The 26069-nt window shown below is 40.3% G+C and overlaps 1 protein-coding gene across 4 annotated transcripts in view; it reads left to right on the plus strand.

Annotated features, from left to right (window-relative positions):
• The window catches only part of DCLK1 (doublecortin like kinase 1), a 359681-nt gene that overhangs the window by 301503 nt on the left and 32109 nt on the right, over window positions 1–26069 (plus strand). For all 4 annotated transcript variants that reach the window (XM_033235344.1, XM_033235334.1, XM_033235362.1 and 1 more), the window contains 5 exons: window positions 2993–3139; window positions 14906–15039; window positions 16767–16844; window positions 17537–17633; window positions 20393–20473. In XM_033235344.1, coding sequence (XP_033091235.1) covers window positions 2993–3139; window positions 14906–15039; window positions 16767–16844; window positions 17537–17633; window positions 20393–20473 — 537 coding nt within the window. The remainder of the gene's footprint in view (window positions 1–2992; window positions 3140–14905; window positions 15040–16766; window positions 16845–17536; window positions 17634–20392; window positions 20474–26069) is intronic.

Consider the following 26069-nt stretch of genomic DNA (forward strand, 5'->3'; position numbering starts at 1 on the left):
TGCACTCCAACCTGGGCAAAAAGAGCGAAACTCTGTCTCAAAAAAAATAAGAAAAAGAAAAGATAAGTTGATTTCATTTGAATAAAGAAAAAATATGAAGATTTTCCTGTTGGTACTTTATTATCAAATTATCTTTTTGCCAACATTGTAAATTATACTTTCCCTAGTACCAAGGAGACTTTTTCCAACAATATTAATTTTTAGACTACCAACTTCAAGCCATTCTGTTGCCCTTCTGTGTGCTGTTAGAATTTGAATACCCCCCTGTTATTATTGCCTTACCCCCACTGTTGGCTGATTTTTGGAGTGCTAAGACTAAATGAAATTTCAAGATGGCAAAGGCTCAGGCACTCTGAATGGGGAATTTTGTAAGAAATCTTAGTCTGACTCTCAATCGTGTGCTTGGTTAGGTGACTATGTTAAGGTCCTCGTTACACTTAACTGCCTTTGTGAATTTTCTCTGCATCACCAAGATACCCTAAAAAGGCCAAGGAAGGTCACCGTAGCCCAGCACTGGGACTCTCAATTGTGCTGCAAGATCATACCCTTCGATTTAATCTCACCCAGAATGCCCTGAGGGCAGCTCGAGAAGCTTCCCAGGGAAGTGAAGGCCAGCCCCAGGCTTGACTTGAAAGACTCCCAGGACTTTTCCACTGAGACATGTGGGTGGGGTGTGCTTCTCAAACCCTCAGGGCCCAGTGATGTGCCAAAGAATGCCTGAAGCTCTTAGACAAACAAGGCTCCTGTTTCGAAAGGCAGTGGATCAGCATGAAATTCCATACTGATCAGGCGCAGGACTTTAGCCTTCTGCCTGCCAGAGGCGGTGCACGTGCAGGCTGCCTATGTGTTCAGAGGAAAGCAGGCCTTGCGGAGGAACTGGGCCTGCAGCTGGGCCCTGAGAGAGCAACGGGAATTAGAAAACTGAAGGGGAGGAGACAGGACACTTCAGGAAGGGGGCTCTCATGAGGACAGGCTTGAGGACAGAGATCTTGGCCTGTTCGGATGGCTAGGGAAGAAATATCCTGGAGCATGAGGGTCACTGTTTTAAGTAGTGGCAAGAGAGGAAATTAAACAGGGTGGAATGAAGGTTGGGGCAGAACATAGAAAGCCTCCTCCTTTCGGCTGTGGGAAAAGAATGGTGATTTCTTGAAGAAAGAAAGAAAATAGTGACATAATGTGTGGGAAGGTAGCAGTCAGTGTGCAGGATGCTTTGGATAAAGAACTCACGGAGGGAAGCAGAGCGGATTGTGAGACCACATGACAACAATCCAGGGATGAGGCAACAGAAGCGTTTGGCAGAGTAGGAAGGCCCAGATGGCTGCGAAGGAAAAACGTGTCCAAGAGAGGACCGATAAGACCTGTTGACTGCGTTGTTGAGGACAAAGAAGAAAGGAGCCAGATGCACGCCTGTAATTCCAGCACTTTTGGGGGGCCAAGGCAGGAGGATCACTTGAGGTCAGGAGTTGGAGACCGGCCTGGGCAACAAAGCGAAGCCCCATCTCTACAAAAAAAAATAATAACAATTAGCCGGGCATGATGGCCTGCTCCTGTGGTTCCAGCTACTCTGGAGGCTGAGACAGGAGGATCACTTGAGTCCAGGAATCTGAGTGCAGTGAGCCATGATTGTGTCACTGCACTCCAGCCTGGGTGACAAAGCAAGACTTTGTCTCTTATAAAAAGGGACATTACAAGATGCCAGGAGCCCAGGTAACTAGGACTGGTGGAATCTTTGCAGGGTCTCCATATACAGCCACACATGCCCTGTGGTGGAACTCCAGGGTGCTGTTCACATAGAGCACGGTGACTGTCCCACCTCCTCAAGTGGTACAGAGACAACCTGAAAACCTGTGTGTAGCAGCCTTACCTTTGAGAGAAGCAGAAAGTTGAAAAAACTATTCATTTTGAAAAAAAAAAAAAATCTGTGTGCTTAGCTTGAGAACCGTTGCAGCTTTGGGGATAGTGAGAGAAGCCTCCAGAGTGGAGACTATACAGGGGTGCAGAGGGCCCAGGCCCAAGAGGCAGATTTGAAAATCATCAGCCTACAGGGAATATCTTTTGCTTTAGCTATTTAAAAAGGAAAAACTGAGTTCTGTAGCACATCAGGTAACAGATGATCACAGTTGGTTACGGTGCGTAGCAGTTTGGTGCACTGTAGGCAAGAATGATGCACATACTGATAGTAAACCAGACTCCAATTCTCTGAAAGGGTTTTGAATAAATGGTACTTAGGTTGAAGCTTAAAAATCATTGCATTTTACCAAAAAGCAATATATTTTAAAAGGAACAAGGGAAACAAAAGTTCAGATGAATAACAGTCCTCGAAAACTTTCTTTGAGATTTTCCCCCCTCTTCCTCCCTCTTTTATCTGGCTCATCTTTGAAATGACAGTTTCTAGTCCTTTTCTTTGTTCCTTACAAAGAAACACAATATTGAAAAAGAAAACACTACGCCCACTCCCAAAGAGCTAAATGTAGCGTATGAAGGGGATTGTGTGTGTGTGTGTGCGCGCATGCGTTTTAGTAATTTCACTAGGCAGTAGAACATTTTCAGTATGCAGTTTGCGGTATTACCTGTTCCTCACTGGAGGAGGTTAAGGATTACGAATTTGAACTCTGGCTGGCAGTCAATGTGAGGCAGGTAGCATGTGTCACTGGGATCTTCATGTGTCACAGGCCTCTGCCCTGGGGATCCAGCTGCATCTCCTCCTCCCCTAGCTGGGAGCTGTGGAAATGGCCTTGTGTCTGGTGGTGGAGAATCCTCACCCTTCCCCTGTCTTTGAGCTCTGGGGGAAATGCCTCTGGCTTGTGTAGTGGGTGGAGAAATCACCATTCAGCCTTCGGGCCTTTGAGAGGGAAGTGGCAGGAAAAGCCCTTAGGAACCCAAAGATTCCACATCCATTCTTTCTGTCCTTTGTGGTTTGTGAGTGGCCTCAGCAGGTGGCACCACTGGCCCATCTGTTAATGTGCTGCTCCACCTTCTGTTCTCTTCTCAGGGGGGAGACCTTTTTGATGCCATTACTTCCACTAACAAATACACTGAGAGGGACGCCAGTGGGATGCTGTACAACCTAGCCAGCGCCATCAAATACCTGCATAGCCTGAACATTGTCCACCGTGATATCAAGCCAGAGAACCTGCTGGTAAGAGGAATTCCACCTACAGGGCATCCTGAGTTCCAAGAACTCATAAATGAATATGAATATTTCTTTTTTCTTTTCTTTCTTTTTTTAAAAAATTACCTGAAAGGTTAATTTCCAGTTAGCCTTCAGAATCTAGTTGGAAACTAGCCTTTTAGGTTGATCTAGATGAGTTAATGCACCCTTAAAAACACCTGATTTGTTAGCAAATAAAAACCAGGCACAAGAATGGTAACTGAACTCATAAAGGGTAGGGCTGTATTGAATACCTCGGGCTAGGACAAGATAGTAACAAGTTACACAGACACAGATGTCGTTTATCTCAGGTGCTTTTATGTTAGAAAGTTTTTACTTGCCAGTTGGGGCAACATAGTGAGACCCCCATCTCTACAAAAAAAGAAAAAAATTTTTAATTAACCAGAGATTATTGTAGTGTGTGCCTGTAGTCCCAGCTTCTCAGGAGGCTGAGGTGGGAGGATCGCTTGAGGCCAGGAGGTCAAGGCTGCAGTGAGCTGTGGTCACACTACTGCACTCCAGCCTGGGTGACAGAGTGAGACCCTGTCTTGAAAGAAAGAGAGAGAGAAGAGGAAGAAAAGGAAAGAGAAAAGAAAAGAAAAAAGAAGTTTTTACTTGGGGAAAAAAAGGAAGCCCTTGTAGACTTTTTCTGAGTCTCCCAACTTTATAGCTCAATCATGTGATCCAAAATCTAAAAGAAAAAGAATTATAATGGGTTTTTAAGACTCTAGCCCCTTAGCATAAAAACAATTTCGAAAAAGACTAATTTTTAAGACCAAAGACATCCTTCCCCCTACTTTACACGATTTGATTTGCTTTTCATGTACTCCACATCCCTGTGGAAACCTTGAGAGATCTCCACTAAAGCAAATGGGGGTCCTTCCTCACCCAGTTATTAAGGGAAATGCAGAGGAAAAAGAGAAGAGGTAGAGACTAAGTATGCAGCACTTCACTGGGAAATATGGGAGTAATGTAAATGTTGCTGGCTCTTCAGGCTGGAATTTTAATGAAATATATTTCATTTCTATATACTGTGCATATATATATGTGTTTTCCCAATGATGCTAGTTCTTCTTTTACTTTCATTATCCACCCCTGAGCATCATGTATAATATATGACTTCTGTTACTTTGCCCATCTCTTCAGAAATCTGGGAAAAGAGGATTCTCTTTCTAAAGTAGTGTTTCTCCAGGGTGGTCTAAAGACTCCCTGAATCAGAATTATTCCCAGATGCCTGCTAAAAATGCAAATTCTGGGCCTGGATGCAGCCCTACCAAATCAGAATCTGGTGACTGAAGACAGCTTGCAGAAATCCACGTGGCAGCCAGTTCCCCCAGGTAACCTGCATACACACTCAAGTCTAAAGGCACGTGAGCCACCCAACTCCCATGACACAAATAAAAGCTAGTAAGATCTGCGGTGACGGAGAACCATCTATGTACTTGGCCCTGTGCTAACGTCTTTATGGTCATTATCTCGTTTCATCCTCGCAGCAACCATATAGGGTAAGTTCTATTACTATGTCATTTCATAGGTAAGGAACATGGGTACTTAGAAGTTAAATGACCTGCCCACAGTTGGAACAGTTCTTAAGTAGAAGAGTCAAGGTCTCAACCTAATTCGACTTCCAGAGCCTTAGCTCTTATCACTACACTACAGTAAGCTCTGCGTTAAGGACAGGTACTGAGTACTTGCTGTGTCAGGTACTGTGCCAGGGAACAAGAGAGACACATGTCTTCGTGAAGTTGACACTGAAGCCAAAAAGATAGGCATTCAAGAAATAAATATGCACACAATTAGTTCATTGCAATTACGCTGGTAATCTTGTAGCTACTGGCTAATAAAAGGCAGCCGAGGTCAAGTGACTGAGCCCTGACTTAATTGCACCTTAAATTCCTCATCTCCACAGTAGCCTAAACATTCTCTTCTGCATAGTTGCCTCCATCAACTGCAGCAATTTTCTCTCATCTGCACTCACTTTTCCTGTGTCTTGAATTGTGTAGGATTGTCTCATGGGAACGGACTTACAACTGGGCCTTTGTTTAAAAACTTCTCTAAGCTCCCAAACTTCAGCGATGGAAAATTAAAGTTTCATTTCCTTTCCTTTTTGCTTTTGCTGCTCAGTTTTGTGTACCCATTGTTCACTTACTCCTCTCTGAAGTGTTATCCATTTCTGTAAATGCCATAAGTGATTACATAGGAGTGCACTTTTACTAAAATTACAATTTACGGGATACTTCTAACGTATTATGCTGATTCAAACATATTTTACTTTAAATTACCATAAAAGAAAAAAGTTCTCTCCTTTCTTTTTCCTTTCTCTTCTAATTTAAGAAGCTGAACTATATAGAGAAGCAATTGCAGTCATTTATAATAGAGGTTTAAAATATCTATATGAAAAACTAAAGAGATTTTATTATCCATTACAGTGATTTCTGACTGTAGGGATTAGGGGTTGGTGAATTTTGTAGGTATAAATCTATTACAGGATAAAATAGTTCAAATAAGTTTAGCAAAACTTAACACAACTTATTCTGTCCTGGTTTAACAAAACTAGGATGATGTCACTAATTGCGCAGGAGATGACTGTTGATTTCACATTCAGTGGAGAGTTGTGGAAATAACGGAACTGTCACAGAAGGTAGACCCTCACACACCCAGGATTTATAGTCAGACGGACAAAAGTTCAAAACCAAGTGGTTCACTCTTCCACTGACTGGTCTTATGACCTTGAAGAAGGTACCTCCTTCAAGCCTTCTTTAAGGGAATTTGATGAAATAAAGAGATAACACATAACTATTAATTTCCTTTTTAAAATTTCCCCTTTCTTTGTAATTAAAAGTGAAATTAAATTATTCCTAAAAATAAAACAGCCTAATGATAATGTTGTATGTGGTGAAAATCACTTTTTAACCCTTTTTTAAAATATTGCTTTAGAAATTTTACTATTCACCCATGCATGGATTTGCCACCTCATGGCAAAATGTAAAGCTATAGACTATTTTTGGAAAATGTTATAATAAAGTTAATGTAAAGATTTGGAATCCGTTTACTTATGATAGGGAAACTTACCAAATATATAAAAAGACTTCACAGCATACTTTGTTTTACTACTTTATTAAAAGGCTTATAAAACCCTTCTAAATTGTAAGACTGACAAGATTTCTGTTAGCTAAGTGTTAGATTAATATTTGTTATAACTAGCAAAGTATTTTTAATACATATCTAATTCAGCTATAGATTTCATTGTATGCAGTATAATTGTGTATATAGAACTTTTAGCATTTTTTTATTTTTAATTCTTATAGAACAGCATAAAAATGTAGCTTGGCCTTAAGGATCTATATTGATTTTATGAATGATTTATTTAACTCTAGTGTTTGATCAGGTTGAAGTATTTTGATGAGAAAATATGATTTGACTTTCAGGAATATTTCCAGCCACATTTTAGGTGAAAACTAGGTACTGACCCAACGAAAAATACCCTTTATTAATTTATTATTGTATTTAACTAAAGTTTTTCTGCCTAAATTGATCATGCCCATGATTTTATATGGTTCTTGTTGCTTCACTTGCTGTCATGCCTGGTACTTAATAATTGTATGGACAGGTGGATGTCAAAGTGGATAAGCGGAATGAGTGAGTGAGTGAATGAGTGATACTTCTTTAAACAGAGGACAGAGCCGCCTGGCAAGCCCAAAACATTCCCAACTGGCCTGTTAGACGGAGTTCTGACACTGGCCTCAGTATAAACTTCACTGAGCAGTGGGAGAAAACATGATGCTTCCCCAGATGGGCTTAGGCATGGGACCACTGTGTATGTATGGGTGGATGTGTGGATGTGTATATGTATGTGTGTGTGTGTATGCCATGATAGTTCATGACTGAAGGAACTTTTTGCTTAATTTAAAAAAAAAAAAAAAATTAATACCTTCAGTTTACACAAGTCACCACTAGATGGCAAGCTTGTACCCTCAGCAGCAAAAACCATCATTAGCAGCTTGTGTTTCTTCCAAGGACCTGGGCAGGTCTTTCAAAAATGTGTACACAGGTGCCTCCTCCTTATAAAAATTGAATCTTTACTAACAAAACTATAGCTCACATCACTAGTTTTTATTAGGTTCCAGAACCAAGCATAGTCATTTTCTTCAAATATAAACATTCAAAAATCTTTTCCCTCCCAAAGTCCCCAAGAGCCTCTAGGAGAAAAACTGCCTCTCCTTGGATAGAAACTCTGTGTTCAAGTGTTTGTGCCTGCTCCCAGCTGCCCATCAAAATGACACGTGCAACTCATGGTCCTTGTTTTCACGCAGTGGATTATATCTAGCAATAAGCTAGTCCTGTTCCACTAAAGTGACGATGACAGGTTATGCTCCAGCTCTCCCTAGTTTTCAAGTCCATGCTCACAAGATAACATCTTTCCTTCACCTTAATCCCATGACTCTTAATTCCTCAAAGAAATCCATTTGGTGATGGGATAGCTAACTGCACTGTTGGACAAGATGAGTCCACAGAGAGAATGGGTCTAAGGTCATGGACAATAACACAGAACTTGAGCCCTCAGAGTGTATTGACTAATGGATTGGAGGTTACCCAAAGGAAAGGAGCCAGTGATCTTCTGTGAGTCTGGTGCCAATCCTGCCCTACTCATCAGTATCAGTGACTCCAAATGAAAATGAATTATACCAATGACAGAAGTGAGATCCAAAAATATTTTTGGCTCTATAAAGGTTCAAAATTGGTAAGAAGAAGTTAAACAAGAGATAAACATAAATCTCTAGAGACTAAGTTAGTTTTGGTGTAGTTGTGTTATTGGCAATTACAGAAACAATAATGGAATACTTGGCCTGACTGCAGGTCCAAAGGCTATTAGTTGACCTGGAGAAGGCTGTTCGTTCAGTGTGAATCTCAGTATGACAAGACCGCTAAAAATATTTATATGCCCTTAGACTTCTTTCCCTGAAAGAGTCAAGAGAGTCCTTGGCGCAGCTTACCATGTTACCCCTTATGGTAATAATTTGAACACATTCTGTCTGGGCCTGGGGTTGACCCAGAGAAGGGATGCACCACTTGAGGCATGGTGGTTCTCATCAAATATAGGAAAGGCTGCCACATGGAAGATGGGATAACTTTCTTGTACTGTATTGGACAGCACGGAACTAAAATTAAAGAGACGATATTAGTGGGCAAGAGATTTAGGGTTAACTTTAGAAAAAGTTTTTAATAATGTAATTTCTTTGAAATTTAAATGTCCTTTATTACTGGTAGCTTGTCATTGTAAGTGTTCAGGCAGAAACTGAATGATCCTTTTTTGGGGGGAGGTGTTTAGAAAAAAAATTCTAGTCTCTGAATCTGCATGGAAGTTGAGGGAAAATAGAAGACACAACATTTTCCTAAAGCATTATTTAGTACCCTAATTGGCCAGTTACTGTACTAAGTGTTTACTGGGGGCTCTTGTTCAAAGACCTGTGATTTCATCAGGGAGTTGAGGACAGGAAGGAAAAGATATTCCTTTAAGAAGACATTGATTTTCACCTTGTGTCACCTTGGTGGGTCTGTGTTTGTCTACTTCACTGCTCCTTTTTGCTGTCATTAAGAGATGACACTCATTTCTTTCTAAAACGACATAGCCTTATCAGACTAGCAAAAATTAAAAATAGCATACAATGATGGCAAAGTTAAGAGGATAACAGTTATCTCATATGTGTTGGTGGGAGAGTCACTTGACGGAACCTGTCAGAGACTCAATTTGGTAATATATAACCGAAACCTTCAATAACACGTGTGCCTCGTGACCAAGTAATTCTACTTCCAGAAATGTAACCTAAGAGGAAGAAACTGGATATGTAGCTATCCAGAGGGATGTTCATGTCAGGGTTTTGCAGTATGGGGAAAAACAAAGACAACAAAACCCAAACAACATATATGGAGATAACTTATCTCAGGGCACTGATGAATTAAATAGTGGCACAATGGTGGTTAGACCACCAATAGTGTTAGGACATGCTGGTTAGACTCTTGGACTCAGACATATCTGAGTTTAAGTTCTAGCACTGCCACTTATTTGCTGTGTAACATTGGGTAAATTACTTTACATCTTCGAATCTCAATTTCCTCATCTGCAAAATATGAGTAAAAGTGCTAGATTAATAGGGCTGTGGTGAAGATCAAATGGACCAAAACACACATGAAGTCTTCATCACAATACCTGGTATGTCCTGTGTGTGCAATAAATGACAGTGGTAATAGTAGCTGTTGGGATTACTAATATGGTGCATCCATATCATGGAATATCCAGCAGCCACTGAGAGTAATTGTATAGATATATGTGATTCACTTCAGAAAAACATTCAGGATATGTTGTTCAATGGAAAAAGAAGGATAGGAAAGAGAGAAAAAAAGCCCTGGAAGTCCATGTCCCAAAATCTGAACAGCATTTGTTTATGAGTGTCAAGATTATGGGTGAGTTTAGTTCCTTTTCCTCTATAATGATCATTTTCCTACTATGATATATTGGATAATAAGTGTGTGACAGAAATGTAATAACATTTTTTAAAATTGCAATGGCATTGAGTTCCCACAGTTTTGGCAAAATCCTGGGATGTATAATTCCTAACAGAATCTGGAATGTGCATGTTTTGTGTATCTCGCTGCAGCTGCATAGAACTCCTTTTGAGATAGTTTCATGACTATTTTAAATTGAGGGTGAGAATCAGGTTTCCTGGCGTTTCCGTTCACTTCTCCATCTTCCCAGATATCTCCAGTGTAATATCGAAGACCAATTTTACTTTTTCGTTCTCTTCTGAATTTTACCTCTCTTCTGAATTACTCCTTTCTGACATCTGTGCAACATTCATTGTTTTTATTATTTCATTTAATTTTTGATTTCATAAATATTTTACATGTAGCTATAGCATTCTTTTATTATGTTTTTCCAGGAAATTTAATTCAAAAGTACGTGGGCCATAATTCTACAAAATGACTACCTGCTTAAATGTTGTTATATTTCATTTCTTAAAGGTTAAAAATTTAAATTTAATCCATTTTCCTCAGAAAGCATCATAAAGGCCATATAGCATAGCTGAAGGAAAATCAATGTCTTCTTAAAGGGATACCATGTATGTCAAAAAGTAAATTGACCCTTTTTCATGGCTTTGTCAATTTCATGCCACTTTTGTTCGATTCTGTTTGGTGAAATAATTTTTAGTACCTACTGAGCTCCTCTGTAAAATAGTTTTCAGTGGTTACTAATAATTCATTAGCCAATGTTTCATCAGGGTTACCCTTGGATTCATGGAAACATTGAGAATTATGTTTGTTCCAACACATCTGTTATATTAGTCAGCTTTTAGTGCCATATGATGGGAATCTCAGAAACCTTTTGACTGGGTTCAGGTTATCTGTGAGTTTTCATATGATTTTATGGTCACCGGCTGCATTTTATGACTATATATTAAATGTTTTATTTTTTCAAATAACTTTTCCAAATGGTCTCAGTTTCCCATCCAAGGGAAATCAAGCATATGCCTAAAGATCTACTGTTCGGTAAGTTGCAGCTAATGCAAAACCTCAAATAAACAAACAAAAAAAAAAACAAAAATAAAACCCTTCTTTCAAAAACAATCCTGTGCAAAATACCAGTGTGCCCCAAAATCTACATACCTGACCTTTCGTTATATCCGTTCTTGGTTGGTTATGCCTTCAGCTTTTCATTGGAACCTTTTTCATAATTGTTGCCATTTAACACATTTAGTCTGTCAAATCATAGGATGTCTTTATAGCCATATAATAAACCCTAGAGAACAACTTCTCTGACTGTAGCCATCTGCAATGATCACAAGAGTAGCTTACAAAATACTGACAGTCTTTATGGTAATAGGATACATATGGCAGCCCACAATTATGTGTAGCTGCATTCAATTAGTGTTGTACAATTACACAGTTTTATTGCTTAGTTAAAACAGTGAAAGCACTACATACTGGGTGATTTGCACTAATCCCTGTCCCTTTAATAGCCCTTCAGTGTTTAAAATGCGGGGGAACATCTATAGCACTTAAAGGACCAGGGATGAACATTAAATCATACCTCATGTTGTGAATACTCCTTGACTGACAATTAATGTACTCCGCTTCACGTGTGGGTCACGTTTTATAGAGGCTTTAAAATACAGTTATGGCAAAAAGTTCTTACACCAGAGCTCCACTAGCTGGACCAGCCTGTCCAAGCCTGCGCTTGCAGCCTGTTCATGCCCTTTCTGAAAGATGGTCAGAATAAGGAGGAACGCCAAATAACAAGTCAATCCAGAGAGTAGTCTAAGCCAAGGATTTGGCATTTTCAGTGTGAACGTGTTAGAAGCCTTTCTGATTTCTAACTTTTAATTAAAACTTTAGTTCAAAGTGAATTTATGGCTGCCATTTGGAATAATACTTTCTGGAGATGGTTTTGTGAGGATATGTGTGTATGCACGGTGGGCTTTAAATGGATGTATTTAGCAATCTGTGATTTTTAAACAAAGGTTTAATTACATTTTCAAATGGCCTCAGTCATGCCCCTCTGTAACTGGCTTGGTAAGAGATAAGGGTGCACGTAGCTTAGGCTGCAGCAGATGCTAATGAAGAGCTCCAGTTTTGAGAGGGCTTCTTAAACCATTGAGGGAAGGGCTCTCCCATTGGAGAAGAAACACTGAAGTATATTCTTCTCCATCCTTCTCCCAAAGTGTTGACAGAGAAAAAACCAGAGTGACCTTGTTTCCTGCCCTGCCTGACAGTAAGTTAAACAGAATTCCAAACTAGAGGACTGGACATTTATTCACCTGCAAAAACATTCTGTTGCAGCATTTCAAATGTACTTGTGTCTAGATATGGTTTCAATTACTTGGAATTGGCCTTTGTCTTTATACTCTCATTTTCTCTCCTAAGCATCCCTTGAACCTCTTTATGTTCACGAAAATCCTACTATGTGGTTTTTAAAGCAAAAAAAAAAAAAAACAGTGGAGGGCACTATGCAAGTGATTAAAAGACAGCTGTACAGGGAGTAAAAAGAACATCACAATTATGGTTCAATGTATTTTAATGGTTTTGGTTTTTGTAGACCTATATTACTTTTAATAATACTTTTTTATTAGTACTCATTTATTTTAAGGAAGATTTTTAGTGATTTTTTTCTTAGTTATTGAAACTTTGAACTATATTGTTCATTCATATTAAATATAATTGGTCTATGGCTTTATGTTAGATGGAATTTCTTTTAAAATGTAGATGTTTGAAAAGAAAACTTTTCCTACATGTAGGAGAAGTACAAGGTCATATTTAGAACTAAAATGGGACTTATGACTGAATCCACCAACATCTGCTTTTGTCAAACTTTTGAATATAGTTACGTGATATAGACACTGTGTTTAAGAAAAAAGCTACAAAATTCCTGCATCAAGGGGGTAGAATAAATCATAATCTGCATCACCTCACAAAGCACACTGAATGAATGTTTAGACCTAGCAGAATATCAAAGCAAGAGATTATTTTGCATTTTAGAAAGGTGATTGTTAACAACATGGAATTAAGGAAGTAAACAATTCTGCTCTGCCTCGGAAATCAACTAGACCATCTACTAGATGTTTCCATCTCAGATTTCTTTTCATGAAAAACATTTGCTTGTCATTGGATGACCAGAATGGCTGACATGGTAAGACTACAACTTAGGGTTTTTTTTTTTTTTTTTTTTGCCTAAGAACAGTTAGGCTGGGGCCGATGTTGTGTTTTGCAGCTGTGATGCCTCAAAGTTTTTAACTTAACTCTAAGTGACCAAGGCTGGACAGCTGCTTCCTTAACTAAGGAAGAAAATGTCCATCCCAGATGACAGCTGGACAAAGCCACATCTGTGAGGGACATATGGCTGTTTTTGCCCTAACAACCCAAGCACAGGTGACCTCACAAGCCTTCAGATACCTGCCAGAGGGCAGCCCAAACTCGATCCTGATCAACAGCTCCTGGGAATAAGACTCCATGCTATGAGTATGGAGAAAATGTAAAAGAATATTTTTGCTCAGAAAAGACACGATCTCTCCAGATAGGAGGATTTGACTGCCTGCTTCTGCCAAAACTGTTGGATCCGAATGATCATTGCTGATATTGCAGCTTAGCTGGCCAAACATCTGCCCTTTATGTTGCAGTGAAATGCAAAGTTAATCTGCTTTTTCCAAAGGAAGGCAGACATGGCGTGTGAATAGTAGCAGTGCCCCTGATGTGTGGAGATGTGCCTTGCTGTGCAAGAGATTCAGACTACCGCAGCAAGTAACAGATGATCACAGAGTGAGAACAGGAGAGTATGCAAGCCTCTGCTTGTTGGATCAAGTATTTTGATGTACATGGACAACTTGGCTGCTTCTGAGGCATCTCGGAAAGATTGCCCTTGCTGGAATTACTAGCCTTTTACTGTGGTTTTCTTTTCTTAATCTTATTCATTCCAACAGAAGGCACTGAATTAGGATTCTGAATGCCCTTGCATCTTTTCTTTGAAATAAAATAAGTTATTTGGGATACTGTTTAGAGCAGCTCCATTTGTTTTGATCGTGGCTGGAATTAAAGGAGTATACATACTTGCCGACAGTCACACGCATCCTTTTCTTGATTTGTTGAGTGAAGGAGAGAAGATTTTTACTGCCTTAATAAGGGAAACCTGGACAGGATGCTGACTCTGCACCTGATAAATCTTTCCAAATTGCCACAGGTGAAATGAAATGTTAATATCTCTTTCAATTGTTAATTTAAGAAATGTAAACAGATCATGTTGAAAATACGGGGCACTGAAAATATTTTTCTATAAGTATAGTTTTTTTGTATTCAGTTACTAAAGAATTGAATTTTTAAAGTTTCTTTTTTTTTTTATCCAGACAGAGTTTTGCTCTTGTTGCCCAAGCTGGAGTGCAATGGTTTGATCTCAGCTCACTGCAACCTCCGCCTCCCGGGTTCAAGCGATTCTCTTGCCTCAGCCTCCCGAGTAGCTGAGATTACAGGTGCCCGCCACCACACCCAGCTAATTTTTGTATTTTTAGTAGAGGCAGGGTTTCACCATGTTGGCCAGTCTGGTCTTGAACTCCTGACCTCAGGTGATCCACCCGCCTTGGCCTCCCAAAGTGTTGGGATTACAGGTGTGAGCCACCGCACCCCGCAAGTTTTCTTAATATATTGAAACAAAGAGATTATTTTCATAAATCGAAGACACTGCACTAGTGACTTTCTATACTTCATTTTATTATGCAAATCAGTTTTAATTATAGACAATATCAAATACAGATAAACAAAAGGATTAAGAAAACCTACAATCCTACCACCAAGAGACAGATACAGCCACACTGTGTTCTTTCAGACTTTTTCTTTTTTTCTTGTATGTACTTTTTTTTTCTTTAATGGATGTTTTATAAAAACCAATCTGAAAACTACTCTGTTCATTTCCCAAACATAATTCAATAACTATAAACTCATATCGCCATTTTAAGGTCATGTAACCTTTTGTTGTATGAATGTACTATAATTTATTTAACCAATTTCCATTTGCTAGGTGTCCACCATGTTTCCAGTTTTGCAGTAATCTAAAGGAAGTAAGATATGTTGTATGTATATCCATTCTTGCATAATTGCCTAATTTATTTTTTACCTTCTATACATTAAATTTAAACACAGTGTTCCTCATTTCTTCAAGAAATTACTTTTGAGCTCTTGGTTTTCAGACAATTGTGCTTTTTACCTTTGTTTTAGGTGTATGAGCACCAAGATGGCAGCAAATCACTGAAGCTGGGTGACTTTGGACTGGCCACCATTGTAGATGGCCCCTTGTACACAGTCTGTGGCACCCCCACATACGTGGCTCCAGAAATCATTGCAGAGACTGGGTATATGCTTCTCTTATGTTTAAGTGCTGTGCTTGCAAAAGAACTAGCCGGCTTCAAGAACAGGAAAAATAGTTCTGCTGTGCCCTACCAGACATAATTAGCTATCAGGTTTCTTTCACTCTTTTTAAAATGTATTTTATTCTTTAACATTTACAGTGGGAGCCGTTTTCTCTGTTTTCCCGATCTGTTTTGTCAATTACTGCAATCTTACGGCTTCCATTTGGTCTTTGTTAAAGGTAGAACAGAAGTTATTAACCCCAGAGTAAAAAATGTTCAGACTAACAGAAACACACAGCGATGGTAATTAACTCTCATTTGGAGATAAAAGAAACAGACACTGCCGTGTGCGGTGATTACAGTCTCCTGCGGTTATTTCTCTCCGCTGCCCTTATCCTCCAGTCCAGGTCCCATTTGGGACCTCTTGGGGATCCATTGATTTTCTGTGGAGTATAAACACCCTTAGGCATCAGGGACCATTGGGAATTTCCTGGTTTCTGTGTGCAGAATCAGATGAATGTGGGGAGAAGGGCAGGGTAGCCTGTTCCTTACTGGGCCCCACAATATGCCAGGCCTGAAACTCCTTTACTTCTTACTCTTCCAGTAGATGGTACGATTCCTATTTTGCATTTCAATAAATTGATACTCTAATGGGTTAGATATCATGTAAGCTCATGATTAGTTTTAGTGGCTGAGCCAGGATTTGAACTCAGGTCAGCCTGAGTCAAAGACTCCTTTGGTAAGAAGCCCTATTTCTTACCAGACTCTGAGGTGTCATCCTTAAGCAGAAGGAATAGGGAGGTGGGGCGCCGAGGGGAGGCAGCCCTACTTTTTCTTCTCGTTAGCAGTTTCAGTCCACAGCTGGGAATCTAGGTGGCGCTCTCCCCTGTTACCAGTTGGAGATAGTTTTTTGGGATTTTGTTTTGTTTTGGTTTGGTTTTTGGTTGTACCATAGACCACGAGGGCAGAAAAACCAAATAGATGAGAAGGGAATCCCAACAGGGAAATTCCTGAGGTAAGATATGAGGGAGTGAGGACTTTGCTACTTGGCAAATTTGAATGAGGTGGGAGCCCACATCCATAGCCTTGTCTGACTTCCCTCAGGTGGGGCTGCCTGGGGCACAGCCACACTTTCTACTGGGACATACTCTGCCTGCTGCTGGGAGGAAGTAGTGGGTCTTGAAGACCCTATAGGAGACCAGCTCTGACACTAACTGTGTGATCTTAAGCAAAATTACTCACTCGTCTGAACCTGTTTTCTCTTCTGTGCAATAAGCAATACTTGCCTTGTCCAACCTACGGAGTTGCTAGGAAAACAAAGTACGATCATATATGTCAGTACTCTATAAATTGGAAGACTTTCTAGAAATAATTATTATTCCTAAAGTGAGGGAGTTTATCTCAAGGGTGCATCCTTATCTCAGAATTGCTGTTACTATAATAAACCTTTTTGCTGACACTCTTCATTTATTGATATTTACATATAAGTCCATTCATGCCTTCCTTTGATTTTTTATTCCTGCACCTTGGTCTTTTTTTAAATTCTTATTTTTTAAACTTTTTTCTTGAACTCTGTTTAAGTGGTGGGTTTTAGTTTAGTGTTTGTTGTTGGGATTGTTATTTTGTTTGGTTTTATTTTTGGCTTGGAGGAGGAAAGTCATTGATTTTACCAAGCTGCATAATTTGTCCACGCCTGACTCTCCTAACTTTAACATCCCTTATTTTTCCAGATACGGCCTCAAGGTGGACATCTGGGCAGCTGGTGTAATCACTTATATCCTGCTGTGTGGTTTCCCTCCATTCCGTGGGTATGGGCAACCATCTTTTATTCAACGCCGACAGAGCATTTCTCTATTCTCCGAATGATCCATTAGCCCTTCTTGCACAAAGGAGCCTGAGGCAGGAAAAGAGCACAAGAACTTTACTTGCAATCCCTGTTATTTTTTCCCTGTTACGTCGTGCATGCTAATTTGTATGCCTTCCATATTTCTTCCCCATATCATTAAAAACTCATTCTTTCTTTTTTTTTTTTTCTTTGGTTTTGAGACAGTCTCTCTTTTGCTCAGTCTGGAGTGCAGTGGCACAGTCTCAGCTCACTGCAACCTCCGCCTCCTGGGTTCAAGCAGTTCTCCTGCCTCAGCCTCCTGATTAGCTGGAATCACAGGCACATGCCACCACACCCAGTTACTTTTTGTATTTTTAGTGGAGGTGGGGTTTCACCATGTTGGCCAGGCTGGTCTTTAACTCCTGACCTCAAGTGATCCACCTGCCTCGGCCTCCCGAAATGCTGGGAATACAGGTGTGAGCTGCCGCACCTGGCCCAAAAACTCTTTCTTAATTTACCAAAGCAGTTCCACATGGACATTTTTCAATTGTTTAAAAATACACATTTTTACACATTTATGGGGGAAAGCAAGGGCTCCAGCGCCTAAGACTGAAAAGACGTACACTGAGTTGATATCTTAGTGCTGTTTTTCCTTGTTGTCGTTCACCTAAACAGAAGTGGTGATGACCAGGAAGTGCTTTTTGATCAGATTTTGATGGGGCAAGTGGACTTTCCTTCTCCATACTGGGATAATGTTTCCGATTCTGCAAAGGTAGGTTTCCAGTGCCTTCCTCTTCCCTAAATCATACTGTGTGTCTTCACAGAATTATTTATTCCAAATCATTGTGTGCAAAGAAACTAATGACATCATAAGTATGTTTCTTGTACACATTGTAGTTGTAATTGCTACATTTTCCGAGATCTTACAGTCATCAAGTCATCTGTCCCCAGATATCCCAACAAGTACTTATCAAGCGTCTCCATCTGCTGCCTCCATCTCTCTCAGGGACCATTCCAGTGACATTGCTGTAGCCTCTTGCTGTGCCCTACCCTTGCCAGGCTTGAGCCCAGCTCAGATTTCTATATGGCCTATGGTTTCACCTCTCTCAGCTCTTGACTTACTGACTTAATTTCTCAGTGAAGCCTTCCCAGACCATCCTGGTTCCAACTGCATCTCTTAAACCTTACCTGACTTGCTATATCCTACTTGTCTGTTTTATTTTTCTTCAGAACACTTACACCTGTGTGTCCATCTGGTATACCATCTAACTACCTATCTCTCTACCCAAAAAAGATAGATATAAATAGGTAGGCATATCTTCTTTATCTAGTCAATTTCCACACTCTCCAGTAGAATGCAAATTCTGTGAAGACAGGGATTTTTATCTATTTTGTCCATTGCTGTACCATCACTGCCTAAAGTAGGACCAGTATACTAGTGCTCATATATATTGAATAAATGAACAAGTATATGAATGAATCCATCAATTAATCAATCAGAGGGAAGAAAATTCAACCTCAATGTAGGTTGAGATCATCAAGAAGGACTTTATGGGGAAGCTATGATTTAAGTTGAACCTTGAATAATAGCCAGGATTTACAGGCAGAGGGGGAGAAAAACACAAGATTCATGGTTTTTATCCCATGAAACTAAAAGATCAGTCCTTAACACACATGAAGGTGATGGTCGCACAACAATGTGAATGTACCGAATGTCAGTGAACTGTGCACTTAAAAATGGTTAAAGTGGTAAATTTTATGTATATTTTACCACATTAAATAATATTTTTTTTTTTTTTTTTTTTTTTTTTTTTGAGACGGAGTCTTGCTCTGCCACCCAGGCTGGAGTGCAGTGGCCGGCTCTCAGCTCACTGCAAGCTCCGCCTCCCGGGTTCACGCCATTCTCCTGTCTCAGCCTCCCGAGTAGCTGGGACTACAGGCGCCCGCCTCGTCGCCCGGCTAGTTTTTTGTATTTTTTAGTAGAGACGGGGTTTCACCGTATTAGCCAGGATGGTCTCGATCTCCTGACCTCGTGATCCGCCCATCTCGGCCTCCCAAAGTGCTGGGATTACAGGCTTGAGCCACCGCGCCCGGCCACATTAAATAATATTTATAATCAATCAACCTCTAAGAAGGCTATAAAAATCTTACATTGAGATGTCTGTAGACCTTGAGGAGAAAAAGGAAAACCTTCTCATTGCTCTTTTTAAAATTTATATTATGTCTCCAAGTGCTGACTTAAATGTTTGAAAATTTGGGAAAAATGTTCTCAATAATTATCTAGAGAAATAGCTATCTTTGATGGCTCAATGTGTATGCCTTTGCTTTTGTCTTGTCCTGAGTGTGAGTTCCCTTTAAAAGCCAACCCCTCAGACCTGACCACTTTGGGTAGAAAATGATGCATATTGGGTGCAAGTCTCTCATTTTCTTCCACTGTCCAGGAACCTGCCAGAAAGGGAGTGTCAGAGAAAAGCACAGGCTAAAGGAGATGGGGCGATACAGCTGCAGGACTGGGGGCTCTTCAGGAACCTGTCCAGCTCCCCATGCCATCACTGCATGACCTGAGGGCTCATAGTTACTGACAAATAGGACCATCTCCTATACCTCCCTAGCACCTGCAAAGGGCGTTACACACAGCAGATGCTTTCACGAGTTCTGGTCCAAGTTAGAAAGTGAATGAAGAAGGCTGAGTGAACTCTCTCCTTCAATGAAACTAAATCACCCGCTTCCCAAGTGGTACTATAAAGCCTGTGTATGTAAGGAACTGGATAATGCATATCTAACCATTTTGTGACATGGGAACTTCTAATCCAAAGTGGACACTTGCATAGCATACTCATCGTTAAGACCCAAGTAGAGCATTCCTGGTCCAAGTCCATTTGAGCTCATAAGGAAGTTCCATTCATTTCAGGATGATAAAATTGTTTACCTCTTAATAGTTCTGTTTTTGTTTGTATTGATTTGTCTGGAAATTGTTGAAGCAATTTTAACATATTTCTTTAGAATTCTTTAGCTACTAAAGGATCAATTCTATCTTGCCACCTAGCTGTTGGCAATTCTATGTCTTTCCTCCTTCCTTTCTTTCAAACCTAAGTATGCTGTCTTGAAATTAGGGGGAAAATTTCGTTTTTCCTTTCAGCTGCTCAAATGAAATTTTAAGTAAAGTGTTTTTTTAAATGTGACTTCTATATTAAACTAATTAATAAATTTGTCTTTAACGTGCAAAATGCTAGACAAAGAAAGGAATATTAATTCCTTAATTTGTGTGATTTGTTTCTTTTCTACATTTTTATGAAATTGATTTTGATGTTAATTTTTATTCAACCACAAGCTATGTGTTTATAATTCCAACTGCTTACCATTTGTAACTTTTGAAGGTGATAAGTAGCCATAGGTAAGTGGAGTTGATGTATTTAAGATTTAGAGCTTTTACAAATGCTTTTCAAAACTAAAAGAGAACTCTTGCATTTGCACACATCCAGTGTTTCACCTTAACTTCAGATAAATGGACTCTAATATTTCCCTTCACAGGAGCTCATTACCATGATGCTGTTGGTCGACGTAGATCAGCGATTTTCTGCTGTTCAAGTCCTTGAACATCCCTGGGTTAATGTAAGTGACTTGCACCGTTTCCTATGTTCTCTCCTAACATTCCTTTTAAAAATCTGTTGCAGATTTTCTAATGCTCTTGCCTCCTTTTGAAAGTGTTGTGGGCCAGGTGCAGTGACTCAAGCCTGTAATTTCAGCCTTTGGGAGGCCAAGGTGGGTGGATCGCCTGAGCTCAGGAGTTCGAGGACAGCCTGGGCAACATGGCAGAACCCGATTTTTACCAAAAAGTATGAAAAATTAGCTGGGCATGGTGGCGCAAGCCTGTGGTCCCAGCTACTTAGGAGGCTGAGGTGGGAGGATTGCTTGAGCCTGGGAACCAGAGGTTGTAGTAAGCCAAGAGTGTGCCATTGCACTCCAACCTGAATGACATCTAAAAAGAGAAAAAAGAAAACAGTGTTGTGTTTCATTTTGTTCCTCCCCCTCATATGTGCCAGGACAGTTACAGGATCTTAGACTTGCTCCACAAGGGCATCTGATGTATCCATTACATTTTATTCTGATGAGACTGCCTTCTAACTGGTGAGGTGCCAGTGGCCTCAATCTTCTACCCCACAACCTGCTTTCTGAGGTCCAGATTAGAGCTGAATAATCATCAAGAAGACATAACAGACTTTCTGAGTCAGTCCTGCTTTTTGCATGATTGATTCCTACCAAAAGTACAAGTGACCTAAGGATTTCTGCATACACCTTGGGCTACTCCAATACAGCACTTCTCAAACTTGAATGTGCTCACAGATCACCTGGAGATCCTGTTACAATGTAGATTCTAACACAGTAGATTGGAGGCCCTTCATTTCTAAAATCTCCCCGATGCTGCCTCTGTGGCTGTTCTTTGAGTGCAAGGGTCTAATGATATTTCATTAACTATGAAGGAATTCTCCAGAGCAGAGTCATTATTTTTTAACTTTGTATTTCTCTACAATGGATGGGTAAAATTAGTTTTGATTAATAATACTCATAGTTGGCTGGGCGCAGTGGCTCATGCCTGTAATCCCAACACTTTGGAAAGCTGAGGCAGGCAGATCGCTTGAAGCTAGGAGTTTGAGACCAGTCTGGTCAACATGGTGAAACCCCATCTCTAGTAAAAATACAAAAATTAACTGGGTGTGGCGGTGCACACCTGTAATCCCAGCTACTCAGGAGCCTGAGGCATGAGAATAATTTGAACCCGGGAGGCGGAGGCTGCAGTGAGCTGAGATTGTGCCACTGTACTCCAACCTGGACAAAAGAGCAAGACTCCATCTCAAAAAATAATAATAATAGGCCGGGTGTGGTGGCTCACGCCTCTAATCCCAGCACTTTGGGAGGCCAAGGCAGGTGGATCACTTGAGATTAGGAGTTTGAGACCAGCCTGGCCAACATGGCTAAACCCCATCTCTATTAAAAACAAAAAACAACAACAAAAAATAGCTAGGCATGGTGTCATGCACCTGTAATCCCAGCTACTCGGGAAGCTGAGGCATTAGAATCACTTGAACCCAGGAGGCGGAGGCTGCAGTGAACAGAGATTGCACCATTGCACTCAAGCCTGGGTGACAGAGCAAGACTCGGTCTCAAATAATAATAATGCTCATAGTTAATACTGATAGAATGCTTAACTTCTAGAGTCTGCCAGAAGTATTTTAAGCATCTTATATACCTTAACTGTATTGTGTTTGTACTGATTGTGTTCTTCCCAACAACATTATAACTTTGTAATCTAGTTTCTACGGTAATCCCCATTGACAGATGGGGAAGCTCCATCATTAGGTCTAATGGCCAGAATAGAAGACAGATATAGGCTTGAATATATATATGGACATGGTCATAGAGGTGGACAATCATAAAATTGTCAGCTCATTGATATAAATTTTATCAGCGTCCCTACTGCACTGGATCATCTGGCTGTACATTGAAGGCAACAAAATGTTCCATTTCTCTGAATTGTCACCTTGGTGAGTAGTCGAGTGATTTGTTTTGTTTTGTTTTCCAAAACAACAAAAGCTTGAGGTCAAGGCATGATTGAAAGCACAGTCAGCGTGTCAGGTGACTACATAGGGGGTGACAAAACTTGGGATCTCATTCATGTTCTGCCACTTGATGGCCGTAGGTCTAGGTTCCAGCATTCTACATGTCTGAATGCGATTCTTCACACTCCAGTGGGAGGTTATATACAAATAACAGGAGAATAGACATGAAAATAAGCATGTAGAGCTATGCACTGAGGTTTATTTTAAGGCTTCTCATATAGCAGATTTTTCTAACTGATGTACAGATATGCAAAAATAGTAATCCCCATGGCCCTAGGGACAGTGGGGTTGTACGGCCAGTATCCAGGAGTGGTCACTTCCAGCCTCAACAACATCTGCATTCATCCCAGGGTGCTAAGCAAAAATTATCCTTTTCTATGAAGCTGAAAAGATTAGGAAGCATCTTACTTGAGCCTCATAACAAGCCTACAAGATAAGCCAGATGGGGATTATTGTACCCATTTTACAGATGAGGAGACTAAGGCTATGCAGGGTGATTTTCTCAAAGTAGCCAAACTTGCAGTTGAGCCAGAATTTGCAGCCAGATATCCTCACTTTCAGCCCAGGTGTTTTAAAGTCCCATGCACCACACGACATCTACTCCACCCTTTGTTATACATGAAAATGTGGTAATGTTGTAAACAGGTAGGTATAATATGGACATTGTCATCATTGTAATGATTGCTAATACAAGTCAGCAACCTTCCCAAACTCACTTACCTAGGTCATGGTACCTTTTTCTTAGCTGTGTGGGGAGGAAGAGGCACAAGCCAGCTGTAGGCTCTCTGAGTGGCAGTGGTTGGTTCTGACTGATCCACGTGTTAATGCTGTATGACAAAATGCTCTGATTCCTAGTGCCAGTGGTTCAATTCAGTATATATAACTGAACACACTCATCTATTTGTGCAACTTTTTTTTTATGATGCTTGAAGAGCCCATCCTTTGCGAGTCATCCTTGTTGTTACTTAGGCATTTTATCTTTGCTCAAATTGTTGAAGAATGGTGGCTTGTTTCACAGTTTTTGTATTTGTGTCTAAAGCATGTTTTAATATGACAGACGCAGTGCATTGTGTAGCTAGTTATCCGGAAAAGTCAATCTTTTAGGAATTGTTTTTCAGATCTTCAATAAACTTTTTCCTTAAATTTCAAAGAAAAAAAATAAAAGCCTACCATCCATAAATTGTCAAATTGCGTATTAGCTCTGGAAAAGTTGAGACAGGGTAACCACACAGAAGAGACTAGACAATCTGAATTTGACATGTGGCCTTAAAAGGCTCCTGAAGAGCCATAGAGGAAAGATATTCATAGATGACAAATAATCATTTTAATTTTGCTTTTTTTTGAGACAGGGTCTCACTCTGTCACCCAGGCTGGAATGCAGTGGCACAATCATGGCTCACGGCAGCCTCGACCTCCTGGGCTCAGGCAATCCTCCAGCCTCAGCCTCCCAAGTAGCTGGGACCCCAGGTGTGCGCCACCACAACTGAGTAATTTTTTAAAAAATTATTTGTAGAGATTTCTAAATGCATTTTTATTAGAGAGACACTGTGTGCCAGCCCTGCCCTCTAGGAACAACGTTTGATGCAATCAGACAGTTCCAGGGTAGTGAGAACGGCTACCCCAGTCTGCTCTGTGGGGATACTTCCCAGAGCCCAGAGAAAGAGGTGCCAGAGCTCAGTCCTGGAGAAGACTGGGAAGAAGATATCTGACAGCCAGTTCCAGCAGAATGTGCATGTTTGCTAGAAGATAACTTTGTAAGTGTGAGCAAATTTGTTTATATACGTGAGGGGTCTGGAATGCTTTTGGGAACAGCATGAATCTTCCCGATTCCAGACCAAATGGCCCTATGTTAATAATATCCCAACTCAACTGTGGTAAAAAAACAAAATGAAGAAGACTTCTGGCTGTTACCAGTGAAAAAATAGGTTTCTCATGATGGCAATATATACATGTCTCAGCAGTAACTTTCTGCCTCCTCTACCTGGTTTTGTGCACATTTTTACACATGATCCCACTTTGCTGACAATTAGGTTCCATGGCTCCCTCTGGATCTTAGACTTCTGCTGTCCATTTCAGTTTTTCCTCTCAGATTTCCTAAAGACATTTTCTAAAAGAAAAGAGAGAATTTAAGTAATCATCTAGGAGATCGAAAACTAAAAAAAAAATACCCTTTCTGTAATTAAAACAGACCATCCTAAAAAAAAAAATTGGTTTTAATAAAAGCTTTTTAAAGTCTTGATTAAGTGAGTGCTTAACTTTTGAAATTATCTTTATGAAGTAACTAAATCAGAAAACAGATTTTTTCTTCATCTGAAAATAATCAATTGTTAAAAGGAAGCTTTCACAATGAGCGTTTAGTATTTGTTGACGTCTCCAAGTACAGCAAATGAGTGACCAAGCAAATGAAATAAATAAATTAGAGATTTCAAAGAATATCTGTTTAGTAAGACATTTAGTGTTTGGCAATCAAATTATATCTGATTACCACAAAGGAGGGAGGCGGGGAGAAAAGTACTAATAATTATGTGAACCCTAAGGACGTTGTCAAAAAGCTCTTCCTCTGCTCTCATTAGTTCTAATTTTCTCCATTGCTTTACCATGACCTTTTTACTTGGCATACTTGGAATTGAAAAGGCAGTCTTGGCTGGGTGCACTGGTTCATGCCTGTAACACCAGCACTCTGGGAGGCCGTGGCAGGTGGATCATTTGAGGCCAGGAGTTTGAGACCAGCCTGGCCAACATAGTAAAGCCACATCTCTACTAAAAAAAAAAAAAAAAAAAAACCAGCCCAGCATGGTGGTGGGTGCCTGTAATCCCAGCTACTGGGGAGGCTGAGGAATGAGGATCGCTCAAACCTAGGGGCAGAGGTGGCTGTGAGCCAAGTTCGAGCCACTGCACTCCAGCCTGGGTGACGGAGGGAGACTCTGTCTCAAAAAAAACAAAAAAAAAAGAAACAAAAAAAAAAAAAAGAAAAGAAAGAAAAAGAAAAGGCAACCTTATACAAAAGTAGAGCATAGGGAAGCAGAAAGGAAAACCTAGTTGACAAAAGTCACCTGTTTTAGCCTCACTCCTCTAAGGAAGCCTAGAGATTCCTCCAAGCTCACCTTTATTTTTCACACGTCCTGGGTCCGAATCCCGCCATGCTCCGCCGTATTCTTGCCCTTTGCTCTGTTGTTGAAAGAGTCATGAGCAAGGCCTCTCTGTGGATGGTTCCAATGAGACACATGAACAAAGTCATCGTCAGTAAGCAGCCATGTGTCTGGAAGAGGAATGTAGACTCGTGGAGGAAGTCAGCTCACTCGCCTGTGTGACCTTGGGCAAGTCTTTTCTCTTCTTCGAACCTGTTTTCCTATCTATGAAATGGAGAAAATAGGATTCTCCTTTCCACTTGCTGTAAGGATGGGAAAAGGATCATATAGCTGAAGAGTCTGAGAGGGCAATCTTAAGTCCTAGCACCTTGTAGATACTTAGCAAATATTTGGTGAATTTGAGTCTGAGCCAGATGACAACTGTTTCATCCATTGCTATGTGCTGATGAAATGCAAATTGTCATTAATGTTGGTGAATGAGAAGCTTGATTAAGGAAGAAA

Source organism: Trachypithecus francoisi, unplaced genomic scaffold (genome assembly GCF_009764315.1).
Source record: "Trachypithecus francoisi isolate TF-2019V2 unplaced genomic scaffold, Tfra_2.0 Contig01461, whole genome shotgun sequence".
Classification (NCBI taxonomy): domain Eukaryota; kingdom Metazoa; phylum Chordata; class Mammalia; order Primates; family Cercopithecidae; genus Trachypithecus; species Trachypithecus francoisi.